The following is a 26,195-nucleotide window of genomic DNA, read 5'->3' on the forward strand; positions in this document are numbered from 1 at the left end:
CCACCTCGACTGAAGGCAAATATTTAAATTTAGCTGAAAAATCGCTCCTCTTCATAACATAAGGATCCGGACCAACATATGTTGTGATTTTCTGTTAATACATTTCTCTTGTAATAGTGTCTAAACCATTTCCTTTTCATCTATTCTGCTTTTCATTTCCTGCCCTCTGAATTTCGCGTGTCATCAGAATCGTGTGATTACAAACAAGCTAACCTTTTTTTTTTTTCTGAATTCTGAGATTATGTCTCGCAATGATTTTCTTTTCACCATAGAATAAAAAAAAAGGGAATTGTGAATTTTATTTCACAGTTCTAACTTCTCAGAGTTAAAAACATGTAATTGTAGGTTATAAAATCAACTGCAACACTGCACAATTGAAAGATACAGTTTTTTTGATCTTGCAAATCTAAAATTTAAAAAAATATAAAATATAAAAATGTATATATATTTGGAGAGGAAAAAAAAGTTAGAATTGTGAGATATGAAGTCGTAAGTATCTTTTTAATTATTTTTATTCTGTGGCATAAATGGGCTTCCATATTATGGCCAAATGCAATGATTATAATAGGAAATCTTTTTTTGCCATAAATGTAGATAATATGCTGGGTTTTAGGTATCAAACATTCACGTACTACAGCAGGTCACTAGTTCACATGATCATTGATACTGATGAGAAACTTTTCATAATGTTGTAAATGAGAAGCAGACATGATGGGATGTTTACTTTGGGCAGATTGGGGCAGTTCAGGGAGTTGTGACTAATATCCCCTCTCTCTAGATCCCAAAAGCCCACTTTCTTCTTCTATCACAATGAGTCATTGTGCTGGCCGCACACAAAGTGCCAGACGGTGCTGGTCATCTCTCACTGAAGGCCTGACAAAATATTTTGAAACAGAAGCCCCTCAGTTGCAGACCTTAATAGTCACACAATGAAGCTGTGAATTATTTCCGCTGGCTGTTGGATCTAACAGTTTCTGGCAATTTGTTCTCTTTGAACGGCTTTGGAGGGAGACAAAGGGGATTTTACTGTGTGCTCCTATTTCATTTTCTCTCTTTGTGTATGTTAGTTTAAGGGGATGGTCGAACATCCCGTTTGATCCGTACGCAGGCCGTCATTTCACAAAAAGAGCCCTTTATAATGTTGAGAACCCTTTCAATTTGTTATGTTTGTGTTGATTTGATGGAGTCTGAAATGGTTTCAGCTCGGTGGGGTTTCGACGCTTGTGAATTTAATTTTAAACATAGCTCTATTTGCACCTTCGCTTTTGGCTAATGGTTTTGAATTCCCAATAAATAGCTTTCAGCTATGCATGCTTAGTCTTGGCTCTGGCCATCTGAACAGCTGGAGGCAGTCACTGGGTATAAATCAGGTGAATGGGTCAGTTCTCTGTGTGAGTTTTCCTGCTCAGCTTTTCTTCCCATTGTTGCATGTAAAAGTGTAAATGGACTTACACTTTATACCAATGTGATGTCCAGCATCTATTTAAAAGAGCTATTTGCCTTTTTTTTCTCTTCTCATAGAACATCCTATGTGAAGGCAGGTGACAAAACCAGACAAATATGCAATAGTTGATGAAGTATAAAATATTACTCAAGAAAAATATTATTAAAGAGTTAGGTGACGGTGTTCTGCCATTATGGAGAGTGCCATGATGCATGCATTTGGTTTTCTCTGCATGTAAAACAGCGCATGTGTGTGTTGCTGCTGTCATAGAACATGCATGTTTACGTGCAGAGAAAATCACGTGCATGCATTGTGGTACTTTCCATAATGGCAGAACTATGTCACTTTTAGGTGAAAAATTGTTGAATAAAGCATGGACCATTTTGATGATGTTCTTGGTAACTTTATGGACCTTGAACGTGGTAGGACCCTTGCTATCTATGGAAGATCAGAAGGCTCACAGATTTCATCAAAAATATATTAATTTGTGTTAAGATCAGTGAAGGTCTTACAGGTTTGGAACAACACGAGGGTGAGTAATTAATGATGGAATTAAAATGTTTGGGTGAACTATCCCTTTACACGTCAATATCTGAAAATATACATTTAACTTATAAAGCAAAAAAAAAAAACAAGATAAAAAAATATGGTATTTAAATGAATGAAGATGTTTACGTATTTTAAGAAAATGGATGGAAGTCACGTGGGGCAAAGTGTGATTTTAATGAGAACCTGAACTTGACTCAGTTCTTTAATCACAAGAGACTTCAAAAATTCAACAAACACTGAGCAAACACACTATTTCTATATTATTTTAAAATGCTACAGCAGCGGGACAGATGTGTGACCATTAATTTGCATTCTTTTAATGTTACTTAGTTTTTACCTGTGCTTGCACATTTTGAGTCAGTCATGAACAAGTGATTGTTACTGGATACTCGCTCTGACTTGATCATGAAATCTTAGAGTTGTTGACTAAAGAACTTCTGTTGTTCAATGCTATTTGCAAACTGATTCAACAGGTTATTATTATACTTCTATCTTGTTTTAGTGAGTGTGGTAATTTCCACTGTTCAAAATAATATGGAATGATATGTTTTTATCAAATGTGGTGAAGAAAGCATAATTCAGTAAAGTGATAATTTCCCAAAATAAAAATAATCTGATAAAGTACAAATACTTGAAAATTGTGCTGATATAAAAACTGTCCACCACTGTGAATATGTAATGTTTCTGCCTCTGAACTGCTGCTCTGCACGGCGCCTGCATATTCACAGTTTCTAAGCAACTGAAACAAGATTCAAAGGGAGCTAAACTGGGTTTAGCTAATTAACTCTGATGGATTGGTTAGCTTCCATAGCTGATTAAGGTGTTCATGTAACCTGTGAATTAATGTGCCATCCAAATACTTCAGAAGTTTATTTTTTTTTGTACCCCATTTCTCTCTCTGCTTACTTGAGTTGGCCTCAATCATTTAAAAAAAAATCTACCATAATAAAAATGCACTAAATATATGCAAATTTTGTGTGAGGAACAGACTAAAATCACTAAAAGAGTTTCATGCCTTGCTCATGGTCACCATTCACTTTCATTGTATGGAAAAGAGCAGCTTGGATCCTGCTATAAATAACTGCTTTTGTGTTTGACAAAAAAAATAGGAAGTCATATGGGTTTGAAAAAACATGAGTGAGTACATGATGACAGAATTTAAATTTTTGGGTGAACTATTCCTCTATGATTATTCCTTCACTAAGGATAATAAATGCTGCTAAAAGTTCTGCCAAAAATTAAAGTATTATGAATATAATAAAAATGTACTTCCAAACAGTACTAATTTAACTGAGAACAGACTACATGGCCTTTGCCACAGAAAACAGTAATTAAGCGACATCAACCCATGATGGATGGGTGTCATATGGCCGGTTAACTAATATGACAGAATGATGAATGATGATTTGAAGTGTTTTAGAGATAATCAGGGCTTGTATTCATGCCAGGATTCGCACATGTGTAGTGTTTCAGTGCATTCAGTGTCATTTGTAAAAAGATCACAGGCTCTATTTGGTAATAAGAATCAGAAAAATACAAATTTTTGCTTGATTTCAACAAGACAAATCCAGATGTGAGGCACCCCACGCTCTAAAAATAACCACAAAGGCATCAAATCCCAGAAAGGTGATGCATGTGCTGCCTTTTCCAATCATGTTCTGCATATTTTCCTGTTTTGACAAAGAACAGTGGTCCTTCAGCCAAATGCAATTATATCATGAGCATGCGTAAAAAATCTGCTTTCAATTAATACACAATGATTTATTCTTTAAGAGCTCTGCATGAGAACAGTGAGGGGGATTTGAAAAATAAATCACTGCTCAAAGTTTGAGTTATTGCTGTTTGATGTATTTTGCTGGCGTTGATCTACAAAGCGAGACTCAAAAGGCTTCTTCAGAGATGCATATTCTCTGTATTAATTGTTTTACACTTAATGAACTTTAATGAGGGTCCGTAAAAATTTCAAAAGGAACTTAAAAAAATCTGGCTTAATGTGTTATTTCAACCACAAACAGTGTCAATGTGCAAAAGGGAAGCGGGAGGAGCCATGGGTAAATGTGTAACTAATTAAAATATGAATATTCAGTATTGAGTGGATAGTGTTTGTCATTTGTGAGTTAGGAATGACAGGACAGAAAAATCTTGTAGGCTGAACCTACAAAAGCCCTTCTGATTCCGTCAGACATGTATTTTTACATGAGCAGAAAAGACAGTGAAGCAAAATATGAAGCACTCAAACAATATTTAATGGCTTTGCAGAGTGCCCAAGGCCAGTTTGAATTTAATAATGTGGGTTCACTTGATATATTTTGAAAATGCCTGTTGATTTATTCCACCTGGCCTGAAAAATGCATTCCACTTCTGAGCGGCTATGCAAGACCAATCTAATTGAAATCGTACGATGGCCAAAAGTGTTAAATTGGCTGGAAGAGAAGAACTTGAGTGTTACACAAATAAATGTGGTAAATAATGACTCTTGCCACATTTATTTTTCTTTATTGGAAAATAAACATTATTATAGAAGTTTGATTCATGTGTGGAATAAAAAATGTCTTAACAATTTGGACTTCGTTTTCTCAGAATAGTAAACACTATTGAGGTAAAAAAAAAAAAAATCTTTAATTGTGAAATATAAGCTTAGAATTTGGAATTTTAGATTTTAAAATTCGTTATTTTTAGAATTGTGATTTTATACAAAGTCTCTTTAAGACAAGTCATGATTCATGTCACTCGGCACCTGTCAGGCATCCAAGTTCAGCTCCTATCTCTTAGAATGGGGAAGTGACGCACTGACTTTACCGATTAGCGATTGGCTCTTTTATTCAGAAGGCGGGGCTTCCTGCGATTGAACGGCCATATTGAGCTTTGCATTTTTCTTTTACCGTCTATGATTTTTCCCAAATAATAGCATTGTGTAATATCCTACCTCGGCAGACGATGGCGCTCTTAAGGGGACAGGTCCTCAAAATGTCATAGTACCCACTCTTCAGGATTTTCCAAACCTGTATTATTTTCTTCTGTGAACAACACTGTACCCCATTGACTATATTTGATTTGTCAAATGATCAGTAATGTTACACATAAGAAAAAGTCGTTGCATTGAATACTAGCCAAAATGATTGGAGTATGTCTTACAAGAATAAAGTGTTTAGATATTTACTCAAAACTATCACATTTACGTAGATGTAATTTCTGAATGAAAACTATTTATACACCAAATGTTGTTGGTTTTTTTTCCCCCAAGTGTATTTGCAGAAAAAAAAAATGGGTTTGGAATGACATGAGGATGAGTAAATCATGACATAAATATCTAATAATGCAGCCAGTAGTCTCACTAGCAATTGGGCTGCAAATGGCACTTTTTAAATTTAATACAAAAAAAAAAAAAAATCATTAATTGTTCCTTTATTGTAGTGCATTAGTGGTTTGTATGGAAACCAAACAGGTAGCTGAACAAGTGCACCTTTGAAGACAGAAGTTAAACCTGGAAACAGTTAACCGCACTCTCCCGAAGCGACGGCGAGCCTAAACCATTGCTGCATTTTTCCAACGACAGCTATGCAATCGAGCAACAGATTTTCTCAGACAACGAGGCACCTCAAATTTTAAACGGCTGTTTGATAAGGTATCCAGTACAGGCGCCTCACCCCAGTCTACATCTGACTGCCCAGCAAGAGGCCTGCGAGGGTGAAGCTAAGGGAACGAGCAAACAACTAACTGCACAAAAACAAATTGTTTTCCTTCACAGAATGCAGCTGGATAAGGTAATTAGTGTCAAAAATGTTTTTTCTTTTTCTCTTTTTACGTACCAAATTATCACAAAAATTTTGATTATTCAATATATAAAGCAATCAGAAATTCTCACTTTGCTGGACCTCAGGTTTGAAAGCACAATTACAAATGCTTTACAACAATATAAAGAACACTGTTCTTGAATTTAATACTAAATCAGGCTTAAGTTTAGGAGCCTTTCCTCAGGGAAAAAAATGAGTTCATGAGGAATGACGTCTTGGCACAAAACGCTCAATTTCACGTCTGTGGCACTGGATCAGTAGAGCTTGGACTGATTTTGATGTGCATTTCCAGAGGCATGCCTTTCCACACAGTAAGTTTAGTTTTGATAAATGGAAATGTCCAGGATCAACACAACTATGGAGCCAGAAACTGATGTCATATAGAAATATGAAGCTCGGAGAAAACAACTTGACTCACAGGCACCAACCAAGACAGCAAGAGAAAAACGTTTTCTTGACCCCTGAGAAGAGTAATATTGGACTTAACTAATGCCAGATAAATTTCTGTCTATACCAATTGGGATTTCTTTTACAAGAATATTAATGCAGACACAAAAAAAAAGTATTTTTTCTTTTGATTTAATATCCAGAAACATACTAAAAACAGACTCCACAAACCTTGCAGTATGGGAACTATTGGTGGTTGGCTATATGTGCTAGTTGGCTTCTAGTAAAGAATTCTGCTCGATCAGCAGGATCATACATCTGCAAACTAATACACAGGCAATCCTATCCGGCCCAGAACTGAAATCCAGCATACAGTTGAATGGCTAGTCAGCACAAAAGTGTTGTTCACGTTGAAGCAGAAATCAATGTCTCTGAAGAGTGACAATGAAGATTGATTTCCTCCTTACAGCATCAGTTGTGGTTCATGGGAATGTCACTGCTGAAAATAAGTGCTTAAAGGGATATTTTACTCCCCAAAAATGAAGCCATTATTTCTTCATCCTCATGTTATTTCTCTGGATTTTTTTCTCTACTTGGTGGACAGATTTTATGAACAGAAAAAGACCCATGCAATGATTCTTTATGACATACAGCAACATGAAGATGAGCAATTAATGACAGTTTTCATTTCCAGGTGAGCTATTCCTTTAAAATCCCATGAAAGAATAATAGAAAAAGTTATTTCTTCTGGAAAAATCCCATGATGGACGGCTGTTTTGTAGGTTTGTTAGCAGTAGAGGTCTTCTTCTGACTCTTTTCTTTTTTCTCTTCCTTTCTTTTTTCAAATGACTGCTTGAGTGAGCTCGAGTCTTTGGCTTGACTGTTGGGTTCAGGCTCCTCTTCACTCTCAGAGTAAGACTCGCTCACATAACCCTTCTCGGTCACTAGGAAAACAGAAACATTGGTTATTCATTGTCAAGACACAAGTGGCAGTGAATATAAATGTCTGGGCTTGGCTATGTACACTTAGATTTATTCCGTCAAAGTGATTTTGCAAAGCTGGCATTCTTTTTGGCCAAAAGAAAGTTCCTTAGGCTGCACAATTAATATTAACAGCCTTCACACTGTGCTTATTATTATGTCTTAAATTACTGTAGACAACACACTAGGTTTAAGAACAATACACATTCCTGTCCATGCTATAAATCTCGGTCTGGTCAATCATGTATAATAACAAACAAATTAAGAAAAAAAAAAAAAACATATGAAATTGGTTACCATACAATATAAAAAAAAAAAAAAATCCACTTCAAAGAGTTTTTGTACTGAACAGAGAACTGGCATTAAGGAATGTGTAATATTAGACACTGTGCTAAATTCAAAAATAATACCAGTGGTGCAAAGTTATAGGAATCAAACACACATTTGTGCTTTTGGTCTTCAAACACGAAAGTTTCCTCCACACAAAGTAATAATGTCAAAGATAATCTGAAATAAACCGTTTCAGCAAAAACAGTTTGCCAGCCGTCTGCATTTCTGTCATAACTTATGATTTACTCAATGGTTTAACCTGTTAACTGTCACTCACATTTTTGAAGATAGACTTGAATGTGCATGATACAAACATAAATTTTTATAATTCATGACTGAAAACATTTTGTAACATGATTTTGATGTGCCATTTACACGGTAATGCAATGTCTGATTTTAAAATGGGTTTTGAAGGATGAATTTTGAGATTTTATGTTTTCAAGTGATATATAACTTCTGATGATTTCTAAAATGTGATAGAGAAAAAGGCAACGAGGAAGTCTTTTTTTTAAACAAAGGTCAAAGCTCCTTTTGTAATGTAGATTTCTGAGGGTGCACTCTTGTCATAAATTCATCTATTACTTTTCCTACATAATTTTTAACAAAAAATATTGGTAAAATATATATTTGGGAGTCTTAGACCTTTCCAACGATATATAGTTTGTCAAGATTAGATTAGATTTGATTGTAATATAGTATAGTCAACGTAGGCGTCCCGTATACGGGACGGGGTGACATTTAACAGGTTAAGTGCTTCTGTCAGTGCTTATAAATGATGTGCTTGTAAAAGTAAGGAGAGAGAGTTCAGTCAATGTTATCCAACCTATTTAAAAGAAATCTTTCAGGTTAAACGGGAAACAAAAAAGGTAAGCACAATGTGAATTAGCACAGAAAATAAACCTTTAAAACACTGTGCATTGTCATTTATTTTCTGGCCGTGTTTAGTTCTAATGTAAATCCTTTATTGTAACTACAAAAGAATAAAACATGAGCAGAAACAAATGTGGTAACTGACCACATTCTCTTAATAAAACAATATTTGCATTGAAACTAACAGTTAAATACAATTAATTTGAATCATTATCCTTTATATTACAAATATGATGCATTTGATGGTTCATGTATGTAGAGCAAATCAATATCAATAGATATTTGACATTTTTTTTCATCAACTGCCAAAATGTTTTTATGCTCGATCAGCATTTATTTTGACACGGACTAGACTTTTATTTTCAAAGTACTGTGAATGCTTGTTTATATTATTTTGATTGATAAAATAACGTCAAAAAAATATATAAATGTTATTGCAGCAATTGTTAGTAAGGTTTAAAATCGTACATTCATCCTGCTCTCTTAAGATATTGGTATTAGCCATCCAAAAGTTTGTGTAACATTAATCAATACTGGAGAAAATACCAAGTGAAAAAATACTTACCAAAGGAACCGTCTTCATCCACAAATGTGTTAGATTTCAAAACACGCCTTCTTTTCCTCCTCTTCACCTCCGAACTCTCCTGAACATAATGACAATTTTACAGTATGGAAATTAATGACTTGTATATCGTTATCTGTTTGTCATAAGAGAATAGCACACAGTGTTTTTCTTTGCAAAAAAACAAAACAAAAAAACAAATTTTGTATGAATAGATGGTCATGAAGGAGTTCTCTTACACCATTTATCTGCAGTAGCTAACTGCCCATGTTGACATTGACCCTACTGGATTGACTGACCTGGCACTTTAGCATGTCAAGTTTGAGATGGACTTCCTGTAGGAGTGTTAAGAAATGGTTTCTAAAAAAGCTAGTGATTACTGATGTTGGTAATGCTTACTTCTTGGTGTGAAACTTGCTCCCTCTTCACTTGTTTTTTAGGGCTGGGAGTGTGTACATTGGGCACAGGTGGAGAATCTGGCACAACTGGAAGAGGAAAGAAGAGACATGTCAAGTATAAAAGTCTGTTTTATTATATATATATATATATATATATATATATATATATATATATATATATATATATATATATATATATATATAATATATATACATATATACACACACACACACATATATACACACACACACACACACACACACACACACACACACACACACACACACACACACACAGAGTCAGAGTGAGAGAAACATTGAATGTTGTCAATTAGCTTTTGTTTGTCAGAGCAATTTTGATATTTTATTCAGCACTGCCCAGAGGGGGAACCCATTTCTTTGTTTTTCTTCATTTTGGGTCACAGAGCGCCTCATCTGGACTGATTCAGATCTGCCAAGAATGAGTTTTTTTTTTTGCATCTCTTTCCTACCCTCATCATCACTGCTGTCTGGCCGGGGCTTCTTTATCCGCCGTCTCTTCTTCTGCTGGCTTTCCATTTTCTCATCATCGCTGTCCACAACCTCAGGGCGCTTTGTTTTACTTGGAGGAAGCAAATGTACCTTTTAGTCCACATTTATGAAATACACACTCACACACACACACACACTAAAAATGAACTTCAAAAAGAAAAAAGTAAGCCTTACTTCCGAGTGTCTTTTGATTCAACCTTCAAAGCATTGGACACTTTGGATTGTTCCTCTTTAATGTTAATCTCAGATTTGGGAGACGTCTGTGACGGTTTCATACTTGCAGTAGCCGATGCTGTTGAGCTGCCGTCCATCTCTTCTTTAATGCTTTTGTTAGGTTTTTCATCAGCCTTTTCTAAATTTCACAGGAAAATGTTGTGTTTGGTTTAATTTGTTACGGATTGTTTCTTGCATATTTTCTTGGCAGACAAGAAAGAAAAACACTCACTTTGGGCAGACTTCCCAAAGAAATTACTCATCGGGTTCACTTTGGAGGTTGTTTTGCTTTTTGATGTTTCAACCTACAACATATGAAACCATTATAAATTTCACACACAGTCTTGTGTTCCTTCCATCAACATTAAAGTATAGAGTTACACCCTTACCAGAGAAGAATCTTCTTTCTGCTCTGTTTTCACTTCCTTGCTGGATTCTTGGCTCTTAGAAGCATTTTTGCTTGCAAACATTCCCATGATGCCTGCTGGCTGCTTAGCACTGGGTTTGGAGGTAGCTGAAGTTTTATCATTGAAGCCAGGTTTACTGATTTCCTTCTCCACTGGAGGGACCGAAGACATCTCTTGAGCTCTCTGCAGCTCTGCAGATGACATAGGGACCGCCGCAGCACAACGTATAGCGCTGTACCTGAGAGAAGACCAGAAATACTGGATGTGGCACAGCATATGATGCATGCACTTGACATTACAGGTTATATGAGTATTACATACTTGTTGCAGTTTTTTAGGTTTTCCTTAACAGCATCATAATCTGTGTTGTAAAGTGGTGAACTGTCCTTCAGCTCGGCTCTCTGCACACTGTACACATGCACACTGATTGTCACGTCCATCTTTGCTTTAACAGCTGTTCAAAAAAATTAAATAAATCAATCCTCTACTGAATATTTAAAAATTACATGAAATGTTATATAAAATATTTTGTTTCCTTCCTATATTTCTCACTTTTATATAAAATTAAATATTAAAATAAATTGTGTACTTTTACACACGCATAATACATAATATATACACATTATTTTTTTCAGGATTAATGCATTTTTACCCATTATTTAGATATAAATATGGCAATCCTACCATCAAGCTTGTCCTCACGTACTACTGACACTTTGTGGCACTAAAAGCAATGGAAAACATTCAACTGCAGATCTTAAAATAATAATTATTAATTGGGAAACATTAATTTCACAAAAATTAAGCAATTATCAGATATCAACCCTTACCGTACTACCATTCTCAACACACTTCCCAGATACAAGGTAGGTGGCATGAAGGGGAGTCCCTGAACTTTCATTGCGTTTCTGCTGCAGGTAATGATACAACATTCTGTAAAAATGTTACATAACATTAGTGATTCCAATAGATCATCAGATGCTTGAATACCTTAAAAGTATCGTAAAAAGGACAGGGCTTACTGTTTTGCTGTGTTGACGTGGACTCCAAGTGTTAAACTGAGCCATTTGTAGGTGACCTGCAAAAATCAAAATATAAATGTTGAATAGTTGATAATGCAGCTAATAACTATTCTCATGTTTAGGAAGACCGAATAATGGCATTTGATTACTATAAAGCTGGTACACGTCAGTAGCAACTTACTAGCATTAAGTACAGTATTTTTTTTTTTTCGTGTAATACCTTTGAGCACGGGATTAGTATTATCACAGGACCTCGGTGTTGGTCGAAATATGGTAACTTTAGGTAATTGATGGGATAATTTTTACTTTACAAATAAAAACATTCGCACGGGATTAAAATCGGTGACAACCTGCGCAATTATTACAAATGATTGGAGGTAACCAAATTAACGTTATACTAATCCCGTGCGAATAGCGCTCGTTTAGATAAGGATTATGACTATAATAGTGTCGGATTTTATTGAATTAAGATGTAACCGCGCATTAAGATGGGATCGCGCATGTGATTGATGCACTAAAAAAATGACTAAAAACTAAATTGGGAAACTGCACAGAAAAACTACATAAATTTAACGTAAAGGAAATGCATGAAAATCATTTGGTACCGGTATTTCTAATGGTCCCCAACCCTGAACAGTCAAGTTAGTTAAACAAGCATGCAGCCACTTGCAAGCATTTTGGTATCAACCGACATTTAACATTTAACGTACCATGACAAGAACGACATCATAATTAAAATGACTTACGATCTTATTTTGATCATTGACAAATTCGTCGATATTGTCTAAATACAGGTCATCCATATCCGGAACGACTGACTGCTGCTACTCCAAGTTTAAGCTTGTGATTGAAAGAGTCGCCAAACGCGGGAACTGCTGCTGCTGAACCGTATTTACTTCCGGTCACGTGGGCTGGAGCGTCGAATAGCAGAGACTAACTGCACAAAACAACATTAGTTTTCGCTTTTATCATGCTTACGCCACCTGTAGGCTATTTTATCATTGACTGGTAGTAGGCTTGCAGGTTCTCGTATGTTCTTTTTATTCCACGAGCTCTTTTTGTAACCATTGAAAAATGACCATGGTAAGCATGATACCTGTCATAATTCCTATAGGCTAAATAACTTGAAATATCTCTGTGTGTGTGTGTGTGTGTGTGTATGTATATATATATATATATATATATATATATATATATATATATATATATATATATATATATATATATATAGTAAATAACTTACTAACAGCTTTGTTGCTGCTGTTCCATTTTGTAAGAATTGTATTATTAATCTTATCATTTATAAGTTATAATAATCTAATAAAAATGATTATTATATAGTTAAGTTATTTGAAGTTATGTATAGGTTTTTGCCAAAATCTATATTTTTGTCATGGTAAAGGTTGAAAGTATTATTCAAAATATTATTCAAAGCCCTTTTTTTTTTTTTTTTTTTTTTTTTTTTTTTTTACCCATTTTGCAAAAAGTTAGTCTTGTCCGTTTTTTCATCTAAAGTTTGTTTAAAATATTTATCTCATAGTTATAGTTATTTGAAATAAATGATTACCTTAGCAACTCACTTAAGTATGGATTGTCCATCTTTGGTTTCCGTTAGTTAAATGATTTTTTACCTCTTTTATTTCTCCGCTATCTTAAATTACATATTCATTGTCTTCGGAAACAGGTTGTGAAAGCCTTGGAATCACAAATTCACAGAGAGGTAAACATTATCCTGTTAGTTTTATTATTGCATGATTGCTGTTTTATATATTCAGACAAAATAACAGTTCATCAGTTCAACATTTAAGACCAAAAGGCAACTATTCCATGTAATAAACAATGGTTGCCTTAACATGATGGTTTGAAATTCTTGATCATATGTTAATCCTTAAGGCATCTCCATGTATATGATCCCAAACCAAACATGCAGTTATGTGATGAGTTACATAAAGCAGAGATTTATCATCGGTAAGGCTGGATTCACATAGTGGAATTTTGAGGAACATAATTTCCAGTTCTCAAAGGAAATGTGATACACAACACCTGAAAAAAAAAAAATAGAAGTATATTTTAATATAGTTCATAACCGATATTGCAGATCATTGCTATGATATTAGGCATAAACCAGAACTTACAAGAATCCCTTGCCACAGCCTAAGGATCCAAAGTAAAGCTCAGAAGGCAGACACACTCCTTGTCTGCAAACTCCACTGAGACTTGCACAGCTCCAGGGAAAGGACACAGCCTCATTCTCTTTGCCTTAGACAGAAATAAAATGCTTTAGCACTGAAAGATTCAATAAAATGAGCCAAAAGTGATTTAGAGCCATGCATCCATGATTTTTATACATGTGTTTTGCTGTTCAAGATTTAGGTTTACACACTTATGCCTTGAATAAAAAGTTAGTAAATTTAAACACTTCTATAACTTAATGCAAAAAATCCAAAACTTACAGTGCAATGCTAATATGACAAGGACAAGCAAGACAAGTATACTCTGAGGTTTCATGTTGGTATCTTCGGATGATGATGACACTCCCAGGACGTTTGCGCAGTACTCTGGTCGGGCTCGGTCTTATTTTCTAAGTGAAGGAGGAGTGTCCCAACTAAGTATGTAGCAGAATGAATGGACATACTGTCCTTAATCCTATTTGGTGTAATCAGAAAATACCAAGGCACAAGAGTACCATCACGTGTTTGAGGCTGCAGCAAATTATCATTGTAAAGAAAATCATCACCTGATCTGAAACACAAGGTTTTCCTGACAGCTATAATTTTTAACAATCTTGAGGATCCTCACATTGCTGAGATGCTGGTCTCTATAGTTAACTCATGTCTGAATATATGCCAATGTGGCGAAACACAAAAAAACTGTGATATTGAAATTTTAGATTGGATGATAACACTCACAAAAATGATCCTAATGTTACCCAGTAGAGAATGCACTTCAATAATGTACTTAAAGTGGTCTATTTTCACACACTAATTTTGTACTTAATATGCTAAAAAATATTTGTTAGTACTCCTTAAGATAATGTAGTACACTTGAACCCACCAGTGTTTGAAAGATTGATTTAAGTGTATACAAGTGGGGACTAAATACATTTTTAATAAAGAGAAATTATGTTAAAAGCACATTTTAGTTCATATTCATGGTGTTCCAAAATAGCAATGTTTTTAAAATGATCAGAAGTATATTATGGAAGTAATAAGAAATAATAATAATAATAAATAATAATCTTTATGTTAGAACATATAGAAACATATTTGTATAATTGGAATTTTGACTCTTATATAACCTTATAGTTATGGCCATTTTGAAAACTGCCTTGCTGTATACAACTATATAAGCAAAAATTACAATAATATAATATCCAATGTTTCCAATAATGTGGTTAATGTATATTTAATTTTAAATTAAATAAAAGGCAAAACAAAAGTTCTTTGGAATGAAGAAATGGCACAGTTGTTATTATGTCTTGCATGCACTGTATGTGATCTACCCATTCATTATTAAGATGTAATTTTCTTGCACTAAATTTTCAGATTCAGTTTAATCAATCATAGGCATTAGCAAATAACAATAATGGGTCAGTATTTAATCTTTTAGAGTTTACTTTGCCAGCAATCTTACAGAAATTGGGGGTGGCATATAGGTTTCTTTTTTTAATCAGAAGATGACACCAAAGTGTTTGATATGTTTAATAGTTTCAGTGTTCTATTGTTCTTAATATCCTATACAGATCCACTATGCATGTTTTAATGCATGTGACACAGACTTTCTTTGTCGGCTTTAATAAAACAAACGACATCCAGTGTCAAATGCTAAGACACAAGCACTTATATAAATATACATATACTTCTCATAACATTATTAGTACATCTTAAAGAACGAAATATCATGTTTAAACACCCCCCCCCCCAAAAAAAAATCCTCCAAAATAAAACTTTATTTAGACAATACTTTTTTTTTGACAAAAAAAAAAACAGTCAGCACTTAATTAAAATAGTGAATACTACAAGATATTAATGCTTAAACTGTAATATATACTATATTTTTTTTCCTTACATTTCTTAATTTAATTCCATATATTACAGGATTGACAACAGGGGGGACAGTCATGTATACAATAGACAAAAAGGTATAACTTACGAGACAAGGTTTTTGCTCTTAATTCTGTCTGGGAGGAATCAAAAAAAGAACAGACTATGTAGTTCAGAAGGATAATCAAGTGTGGCATGCATGTGCTGAAGAATTTCTCTTGATTTACTTTAGATTTTCTACAAGCTAGAATTATTTGTAAATAGGAAATCAGAACTAAACCAGTAAAGACAGTTATCGAAACATACATCCACTATGTACCTATCAATTGCCATGACACTTAAAGGTGCTGTAGGGAACTTTTGTAAAAAAAATATTTTTTACATATTTATTAAACCTGTCATTATGTCATTATGTCCTGACAGTAGAATATGAGACAAATCTGTGAAAAAATCAAGCTCCTCTGGCTCCTCCCAGTGGTCCTATTGCCATTTGCAGAAACTAAATCGCTCCCGGTAAAAAATAACCAATCAGAGCTGCGGTCCGTAACTTTGTTTGTGTTCAAAATGTAGAAAAATGTATATAATAAGCGAGTACACCATGAATCCAAACCGTGTTTTTGGCTTGTCCTGAATCACTAGGGTGCACCTATAATAAGTGTTTATATTCTGACTATTTTAGATTGCTTCGGGGGTACCGCGGCGGAGTAACCCAGTACCTTTGTGATTCTTCATAGACATAAACAGAGAGAAGTAGTTCCGGATACGATGTTCTTCCGCAAGACGCAAGCAGTTCTGTTTATTAACCGCTAGAGCGTCAAAAGTTCCCATACCGCAGCTTTAAATTTGATAATTCACCAACTACATAGACAATAATAACAAGACTTTGTACAATACATTCCTCAAGTGAAATCGTATTTGTTTCAGTGAGTAAATATACCAAAGCCCGGGGATAAAACCCTGTAGTTCCACACAGATCATTAACACACAGATTACACAAGAAAATGTACATGGGCTCATGCAGGGCTTTCTCAAAAGCAATAATCATAATCAAGGTGACATTCAGAACAATAGTCAGAAGGTAACCTGGAAGCGCAAAAGAAAAAACCATGATCCTGCTGGTCCAGTCCCAATCATTCAGAGCTGTGACAGTGAGAATGAGAAGAGGATATGTTTTCCATTTCTTCTCAGAATCTGACTCCAGATCAAAGAAGGCCGACACAAACAAGAATATCTCTTGTCTTACATATCTTGTACTGGTGGAAGACTTCAGATCATAAAAACAGAGTTATAAGAAGTATGTTATTAAAATGGTTTGAAGGGCTGTGAAGTTTGGAGAAGGCCTCTGAGGACCTCTTTTAGAGATCCATTCTGCATTCTAATGACAGCTGAATGAGGGAACTTTATATAGGGTCAGATATGCAACATCATAATGATCTAACAGTCCTTTGATAATTCAGAAATAGTGAAGACTGAGGAAGACCACAATAAAGAGAGTTGCAATAGTCTAATCATGATGTAACAAAAGTATGAATTGCAACTTCTAAATCTTTGCTTAAAATAATATTCTTCAACTTTGCAATAGATCTTAAATGGAAAAAGCTTCCTCTAATAACCACACTAATTTGTTTATCAACGAATAGTGAAGAGTCAAAGATCACTTCAAGGTTTTGATTTGTTTGCATACATTTGTTGAGAGAAGACCTAACTGGGCTTTCAGAGCGGGAAAGGAATCTGCCAGACAACCGAGAATTAAAACCTCTGTTTTATCCTCATTTAGCTGCAAAAAATTACTTGTCATCCACAGAACAGAACACACCACGCACCACATTCCCCTCTTGACGGAGGGTGGTTAATTTGAGGAATCTCGCCCTCTGCTCCTCCACACTGGATGGGGAACGGACACAAAGTCCCACACTGCTGGATACAGACATGATGGAGTCCTTCTGTAACGACTAGAACACAGGAGACGAGAGATCCAAGAGCAGTGTGAGTTTTATTGGGTAATCCAAAATCAGAATCAAAACAAGCAGGGGTCATAACCAAACATCAGTCCAAAAACAAACAAACAAACAGACAAGAACCGGAACTTGAAATACTAGGAACAGGTCAGAAACAAAGAACAGGAATTGTCAGTTAGAAGAATACTTTCATCCTTTTCTGATGAGGAAGAGATTCGAATCTGGTGCCTCTCCATTCCAGAAATGTGATTGGCCACTTGTGTCTGAGGTGGCCATGGTGTTGCACGCCCTAGTGTGAAACACATTTGCATATAGTGGAGTACAAAATTAAACAGTGTCTATAACATTTTATTCATGCAGAATTTCTTTACAAAACCTCTTTCAAATTATTTACTAACATCATGGTGAGCAAAAAGATTCTAAACATGATAGGAAACTGTTAAACTATCACCTATTCACACCATAATATGTTTATAGGCCTCACTACAAAATATAACATTCAGTATGCTAAAAATTACAAATTATTTTTCTATCACTATTACTATATTACACAATATATTACTATTTTTGTGTTTTCACACTTAATTGCATTTTAGTATCTACAGAGGATCTAATTCTCTTTCTCCCAGTCTGTCTTCTATACAAATGCAAATACATACAGTACAGACACATACATGCACACAGACCACAACATATATGCCCATGAAAACTTGTTGTCAGTGCTTGCACACAACTTCATCAAAAACATTTATTTAACTAGTTACGTTACATGACTCTTCTCAGTAGCAAGTTAGTATTGTCACTGCTCTTGAAGCAGATAAAATTACATCTACTGAACACTGTTGAGAACTGTGCAACTTAAGGTAATTCACATGCAAACGGCATTCATGTCATGCCGTAATTTCTGCAGATGACAATACGTGAAAGTTTCGAGATGACAACATGTGACATGTTACTCTAAGCTTTTCATGTCCTTTGGATCAGAATTATGAATTTCTATGCAACACTGTCAATGCCTAAACATAACGTCTAAATAAATCTGCTGTGGTCGTGTGATACAAGTGGTACCTCTCAGTAAATTTAGTTTACAAGTTATAACTACGAGTTCTACAAGGATGGGAATGCTTTTTACAAGTTAGAGCCTTGTAATTATGGTAATTATGACATGTAAAAATGCATATGTTCTCTTTCAGTCAGTCACATTCAATGTTATGATACTGACATTAGGGGTCTTGAGATTGTTCTTGAGAGTGAGTTAGGAGGAGCCAGCTGTTAATATGGTTGAAAATATGGATTCCTACTTCCATGACTTCCGAGACGCAGGGAGATAGGGACAGCCCAAGTGGAAGATCTTGTACTGATATGCCCAGTCCTTGAAAGCAAACCAAAGACACGGTCTATGCCAAGGCAAAATCGAGACATGGAAGTATGCATTTTTCTGGTTGATCACTGTGAACCAATCTTGGGAGGCAAATGTAAGTTAAAATGTGTTTCTGCATCAACATCTTGAATGGGAGCTGGTGCAAGGTCAGATTTCAAAACTTGTGGATCTAAGATGATCCATAACCTATGCATGAGGGATCAATCAACTTTTGTACAAAGTGAGACCACAGATGTCAGTAACATTGAATGTGACTGACTGAATGGAAGGTTACTCTAGGCCACTGAATCATTAGAAAAATAATTCACACCCTGACACCTGAGGTATAATAATTTGTGCCATATAGCACCCATTCATTTATAAAAACCAAGTTGTCATTACAATGCAATTCTGTTCTGTCAGTTCAATTCACATTTCACTTCCATTCTCCCAGGGTAATTGAAGAAAATGTACACTGTATTGATAAAAAAAAGACCAAATATTTGTACTAGATGAGTGTAATTAATGTGAAAAAAAAAGAAATACTCCCTAAGTGAAGTGTTAGGTTAGGCCTACTGTTCCCTATTTTAAAAGGCTTTTTGATAGGTCTGATTAATAAAATGTTACTCATTAATATATCCAGTGTTCCAACATAATAGTCAAACCACTTGAACAATCAGATCAAATGCAACTGACAGCATTCAGGCTGTGTGTTCATTAGATTTGCAACAGATTTTTTTTTTCTTTTTTTTTCTTTTTTTTTACAGGTTGTACATATATCAGATCAGAAAATGCCAGTTAAAATCACACTCTTTCTCAGTTTGTCACAATTCAAATATTTTGCAAGTATCAGTTGTACTGTAGTACGTAATTAAATTTTCACCCTTTTCAAAACATTTTCACTTGATGCAACACAAGAAGGGATAACTCTTTTACGCACTGCTCTAATGTTTAACCCATAGATTAGAGGATTGAACACAGGTGGGACTATCACCAGTTCAAGAGCCAAAAAATTACGCAAACTCTCTGGAATGTCATTTGAACCATATCGACTATATATGATATCAAAAAAATAAGCAGAAGTGAAATTTATCAGTGATAATATGTGTGGCAGACATGTTTGCCAGAATTTCCTTCTGCTTTCTAAAGATGCTTTACATGCAGAGATCAGTTTAAAGTAGGACACTATGATAAGAATTATAAAGCTAGAAAATATAACAGTCATAGCATATCCAAAGACGTTATTAACAAAAGATGATACACAAGACAGTTTTACAATTGACCAGTTGTCACAATATAATTTGTCAATGTGATATTTACAAATAGGTCTCAAGGTTGTTAACAGGGCTGCTGTAACACAAAAGCCATTGGTAAAAATCCATGAGAACAGAATTAGTTTCAAACAGGTGATTTTAGTTAATTTGGAATGATACTCTAAAGGTTTGCATATGGCTACATATCTATCATAAGACATTAGTGTTAATATCGTGATCTCAGAAAGTAAAGAACTGTAGATAACATAGGCTTGCAAAGCACACATATGAAAAGAGATCACATATGAGTCAAATATTAAATCAGACAAAAATTTGGGGTAGAATCCAGAGGCTCCATAAACCCCATTTATACACACATGACACAAGAACATGTACATTGGTTCATGAAGAGTTTTCTCCATTATGATGACCATAACAAGACGAATATTAATTGATAGTATAAGGAGATATAAGGCTAGAAAGCATATAAAATATATATGCTTGTAGGATTTAGTTTCTTTTGGCACCATAAGAGTCAGTATCACAGGATAAGACGCATTATCCATCATGTTATTCATAGTACAGTCCTTCATATCACATGTGATAATTATGCAGTAGAACATAAAACAATATTAGTCAAATTTTAGTAAAACACACAGCTAATGCAGGCATTTCATAAAACCTCAAATACAAGCCTCAATTTTGTTGCAAGAATAAAAATGAATGTACAGTATTCACAAATGAGTGTGTTGCAACTGAAAGTGGTGAGGTCTTGTTTGGTTTTATATTTAGTGATTTGTCATTAGGGAAATGCATAAGAGATATTTTAAAATTTCTTGGGATTAATTACACGCTCATGTACACTTTGTAAAATCCTTTGATTTGTTAAATTAAAGGTCAAATTTGTTAACAATACTTATGGAGGCCGTTTTCAACACAAGACAAGGTGTAAACTTTTGTGCACACCCATTAAAGTTTTTACTTTTATTTTACACAATAAAACAATGCTTCCGGCTCCTATTTAATATCACTATATTTAATTTATATATATATACTGACTTATAAAAAGTAGTGGGAGCACTTGTGTGAAATCCCCTGATATCAAATAATTTACTATATTTATAAAATAAAATATGTAAGTGTCTAGAATACATGCACATGGTTCAAATGAATGGTAAAAATCGCCCTCTTTAACAATGCAGTTAAGCAAAATGTACGATGCTCAAATAACCTCATCATTATCAACAAAATTTAAATAAGAGCGCATGCATTTTTATGTGCATCTGGCTGATAGATCAACGATGATTTATCTGTCAATCAGATGTATTTGAAATCACTTTTTTGTGCACGTGCTTTGGATGTGTGTATGACCAGACAGAAATACAGTCTTTACCGAAAAAAAATTATACAGGTATTAACGTGATCTGAGCCAAATACCCCTTCACGTCCATTGTTTCATTGCCTTGCTCTATTAAGACTTACCGAATATAATACTTTTCATAATGCCTGTATGATATTCCAGGTTGTTCATAAGTTAAATTACAGATTGTGTGAACTTGTCCCAATCAGCCGACCCCAGCATACATATCACACAAGGGAAAAACATTGAATTACTGGTAAAATAATACGATTGAAATGTACGAGCCTTGTAAAATCTTAAGTAAAAACTGCTTTTAACATATACTTTATGATCTTTTTTTTTTTTTTTTTGATCAAGTGTTATATTTGTGCTGGGATCGTCTGTTTGTTGTAGTGCTTGTGTCCTGTTGTATTTATATTTATTTGTGTTTATGGATTGAGTTTTTTGTTCTTGTATGTTATATGTTGTATGGTTGTATTGGGCCCCCTCCTAAAACTTTCAATAGCTTCTTAGGGGTTTCCCCTTTTTTCACACAATAAGCTTTCTATAACTATTGTAATTCTGTCTTTAAAATGATGACGTGTGTGAAATAAATAAACAAATAAAATATAATTTATTAATATCCAAAACGAGACGATGTGAACATGCAGTGCATGTTTCATTCATACAGGAAGTGGGAGGGCGCTCTTGTGAAAAAAGTCCAGAATGGTACATTAGTAGTAATATATGTGAACCTGGACCTGTTTTTTTTTTTTTTTTTTGATTTATCCATACATTAGGATAGGACAATATTTGGCTGAGGTACAGTTAATTGAAAATATGGAATTTGCAGGCGGCAGAGAATCACAGGCGGTATAAACAATCCAAGATCAGACACAGAAGGAACAAAGACAAGGGAAATGCTCGGAAATGTCCGACTGGGCTAAACAAGACTTTGCAATAACTGAGAGCCCAAACACAGTATATATAGGAGAGTGGTAATGCGGAACCGCTGACCTTCACGAATCAAGTCAAGTCATCACTGACCTTCACGAGTCAAGTCAAGTCACCGCTGACCTTCCTGAGTCCAGTCAAGTCACTGCTGATCTTCCTGAGCCTTGTCACGTCTCAGCTGAACTTCCAGAGTCTCGTCACTCTCAGCTGAACTTCCAGAGTCTCGTCACTCTCAGCTGAACTTCCAGAGTCTCGTCACTCTCAGCTGAACTTCCAGAGGTTCATCACTTCACAGTTGATCTTCCAGAGGCTCATCACATCTTGTCTGTTGCAACCAGAGCCTGGAGGTCAGCTCTTCAGTATCTCAGACTGGCATCCAGCATGGAGGATCCACCGCTGCTGTCAGTAAGAGCTGCTGGTATCCCTTAACCAGCACGTCTAACCCCTCCTGTGCAGGAACTGATTCCCCAGTCTGAAGTGCTTCCCATGATGGGGTTTGTTTTATGTTGCATTTGGGCCGTGTACACCACCACCGTGTCCCCAGAGGCGATGGCGTCCGCTGCAGTTTCTCCAGAGGCAGCACATGCGGCAGAACCTCCCTAAGGCAGCGCTCGCTTCAGCTCCTTGTGTGGTGGTGGTGGACAACAACTCACTTTTATTCTATTATATTACGGTCAAAGGAATCATTGATGAACATTGTTTCTGCCCTGCTAAAAAGACTATTAATGAACTTCCAGAGGTGGCTGCATCCGCTGCAGAACCTACAGAGGTGTCAGTGGTATCAACCTGTGAACTCTCGTCCTGTCCTGTCATGGCTATGGAGGCCATCTATGAACTTCCGTCCTGTCCTGTCGCAGCAATAAATGTCATCTGCAAATCCTCACTCTGTCCTGCCATGGCTATGGAGACCGTTTATTAACTCTTGTTCTGTCCTGTTCTGTCCTGTTCTGTCTGCTCGGCTGTGGGTGTCCTCTGCTCCACCCTGGTGGGCTCCAGTTCCAACTGCTCCACCCTGGCAGGTTCCAGTTCTGTCTGCTCTAGCCTGGCGGACACCAGTTTCGTCAACTCTGCCCTAGTGGGCTCCAGTTCCGCCTGATCTGCCCTGGTGGGCTCCAGTTCCACCTGCTCTGCCCTGGTGGGCTCCAATTCTGCCTGCTCCACCCTGGTGGGCTCCAGTTCTGCTGCTCCAGCCTGGTGGACTCCTGTTCCATTAGTTCTGGCCTGGTGGACTCCTGTTCCGTCGACTCCACCCGCACTTCCTGCTCTGCTGGCTCTGCCTCGGTCCCCAGCCACTCCATTTCCATGTGGACTTGGCCCTCCATCCCTCCCCCTGTTCCGCCTCCACTCCACCATCCTACTACATTATATAGAGCATCTGGAAGCCGCTCCTTGGGGGGAGGGTGGCTATGTCATGATCCGGTCACTGAACTTCCGTTAATTCATCACCAGAGGTCATCATACACAACACAGACTCTCACACTAAACAGTACACCCTGGACTACATTTCCCATGCTCCATTGCACCAATCACATTCACCTGTAAGCTATCACACACAGCTGCCACCAATTACAAACACTCGGCACAATCATTAGAAACGCTTTATAAGCATTGGACTTCCTCTCACACACTGCCTAGTGTTGTTTAACACTCTCCTAGTGTTAGCTACTTACCAAGTCTTCCGTGTTTGTTTTATGTCTGGTCTAAGTATTGTTCTGCACATATCCCTCTCCTAGCGATAGCTGCGATATGTAAGTCTTTCCGTGTTAGTTTCTAGTTTTCTTGTTTCAGTTCCTTGTTTTCATAGTCTTGTCTCTGTTTCTAGTTTTCATAGTCTTGTCTCAGTTTCTAGTTTTTGTAGTTGAGTCTTTTTCTTGCCTTGACCTGTAACTCGTGTTTTGCTCTGGATATTGTTAGCTAATCGAAGACCCACACTTGCCCTAGGATTATTCTTGTGTCTTGTCCTCTATATACCTGTTTGCCAGTGTTTGACCCATGCCTGTTATGACCACGTCTCTGTCTAATAAAAGCTTGCACATGGATCCCCACGTTTCACGACTCATCAGGCCTGTTACAGCATGAGTATTCTTGTGCTGAATTGTTTAAAGTCATATTAAAATGCACAAATTAATCAATAAGAGAAATGTAAATTAAAACTTTATAATAACTAGATGATTCCTGACCTTCAGCATCCTATGCCAGAATTGAAATAGATTTTGGATTCCCAAGCCCAGGTATTTGTTAACATATTAAATAAAATGCTCTTTTTTTTTTTTTTGTCCTACTAAAAATGTGCATGGAGTCCACCTATGTTATTATTAAAAAACGTAACTTTCAATGTGATTTTAAACCATTCAAGTCAAGAAGACTCACGTTTTCTCTGCTGCACACACATCATTGTGTAAATGTTCTTTAGCCTTTTGATTTTCATAGTATTCAGTTAACTATGAAATATTTTTCAATAAGATGATATGTAAGATTTTTTTTATTCATTTACCTTATTGGAATCGAAATTAGGAATTGACAAGAATTGGAATCATTAAAATTCAAACGATGCCCAACCGTAGCCATATCCAAAATTACTTTTTACTGGCACATTTCTATTCACACTGTTTAAAACCCTTTTTCTTTTTAAACCTTCACTTACCCTTCTTTGCTTTTGCCCTTGTTAAAAACAACCATATAATATTATACGTGAATGTACTGTTCAAAATTAGTTATAAAACAGTTGCTCCTGGCAACAGGGATAGGTATGTTTGCTAAACATATAAGTGTCAAACATGTCAATTTATGAGACTAATATCATGATTTGCTCCAAAATCACTATATAACATCAGTCTTGTTTGAAACAGTTAGCTTATTTGGTTCCATGTTGCTTCTTATCACACTGAGACATAAAATATTTATTTATAAAATCCTTACTGTTATACAAGCTATGTCAATTAACATTGCATTGCAATTGTGTGTTTATTGTCTTCCACGATTCATCAGTCAAAGCATCTCTATCTGCATGTTATTCAGCTGTAGTGATGTCTGATGCATTGGTCCATAAGGGATTTCCTGCCTCACTTGTGAACATTACAGGGTTTTAGAGTTAGGGTTAACTCTGATCCATAATGCTTACATCGTCTCATTTTGGGTAAAAATAGAATAATAATACTATTAGTACTTTATAACACAGTAATTTGAGTTTTAAAGCAGAAAACTTTTTTACTCTTACTTGAGTAATATTATTTTTCAGTAATTTCACTTGTACTCAAGTAAATTATTTCTTAAATAGCAATACCTTTACTTAGAATTTCTTAGTACTCTTTCCACCACTATTTTTTAAAGATTTGGTAGCACTCTGATATCATCACGAACAATAAAGATTACATCTTTAAAAATTTCTTATAAATGACACTGGTTAAATGTATGTTTGTACAAACTTTAATTCTAGATGAAAGGATAAATTGTAAAAACATACAATAATGACATTTAGATATAAAAATGCATAATGGAGTGGAAAACTCCTTAGAGATCATTATGATCCAGGGGACTTTAATCATGATATATATTTATAGTTACATACTTCTTAAAACACACCTTTAACAACATTTTGTCTCACACACACACACACACACACACACACACACACATATATATATATATATATATATATATATATATATATATATATATATATATATATATATATATATGAAAACCAAATTGTCATGTATTGTTTTAAAATACAATTTTTTTTAAATAAATAATAATAATAATAATAATAAATATGTTTTAGTGTTTTTTGTGCAAGTGAA

General features: G+C 35.4%; 2 protein-coding genes and 1 pseudogene across 2 annotated transcripts; all 3 read right to left on the reverse strand.

Moving 5' to 3' along the window:
• Nucleotides 1-6,350: 6,350 nt before the first annotated feature.
• On the reverse strand, nt 6,351-12,416 carry LOC113038636 (DNA polymerase delta subunit 3). Its single transcript, XM_026196224.1, has 12 exons — nt 12,235-12,416; nt 11,489-11,544; nt 11,297-11,399; nt 11,151-11,190; nt 10,788-10,920; nt 10,449-10,704; nt 10,292-10,364; nt 10,021-10,198; nt 9,807-9,916; nt 9,317-9,402; nt 8,921-8,999; nt 6,351-7,118 (listed from the first exon to the last, which is right to left on the reverse strand). Exons 1-12 carry the CDS (start codon nt 12,289-12,291, stop codon nt 6,913-6,915), a joined length of 1,377 nt encoding a protein of 458 aa, XP_026052009.1. The 5' UTR covers nt 12,292-12,416; the 3' UTR covers nt 6,351-6,912.
• A 1,052-nt stretch (nt 12,417-13,468) lies between these two features.
• Nucleotides 13,469-16,709, reverse strand: LOC113038099 (olfactory receptor 8-like; annotated as a pseudogene).
• A 3,011-nt stretch (nt 16,710-19,720) lies between these two features.
• LOC113038100 (olfactory receptor 52E8-like) lies at nt 19,721-20,668 on the reverse strand. The gene has a single exon (XM_026195301.1). The coding sequence runs from the start codon at nt 20,666-20,668 to the stop codon at nt 19,721-19,723; it is 948 nt and encodes a 315-aa protein (XP_026051086.1).
• Between the last annotated feature and the right edge of the window lie 5,527 nt (nt 20,669-26,195).

The sequence above is a fragment of the Carassius auratus genome, chromosome 21 (genome assembly GCF_003368295.1).
Source record: "Carassius auratus strain Wakin chromosome 21, ASM336829v1, whole genome shotgun sequence".
NCBI classification, from domain to species: domain Eukaryota; kingdom Metazoa; phylum Chordata; class Actinopteri; order Cypriniformes; family Cyprinidae; genus Carassius; species Carassius auratus.

Coding starts and splice junctions, on each gene's coding strand:
- LOC113038636 (XM_026196224.1), bottom strand. CDS start 12,291: ATGGATGACCTGTATTTAGACAATATCGACGAATTTGTCAATGATCAA. Junction 10,199..10,291: donor CTTTGGGAAGTCTGCCCAAA/GTGAGTGTTTTT, acceptor TGTGAAATTTAG/AAAAGGCTGATGAAAAACCT. Junction 9,403..9,806: donor AGACAGCAGTGATGATGAGG/GTAGGAAAGAGA, acceptor TTCCTCTTCCAG/TTGTGCCAGATTCTCCACCT.
- LOC113038100 (XM_026195301.1), bottom strand. CDS start 20,668: ATGGATAATGCGTCTTATCCTGTGATACTGACTCTTATGGTGCCAAAA.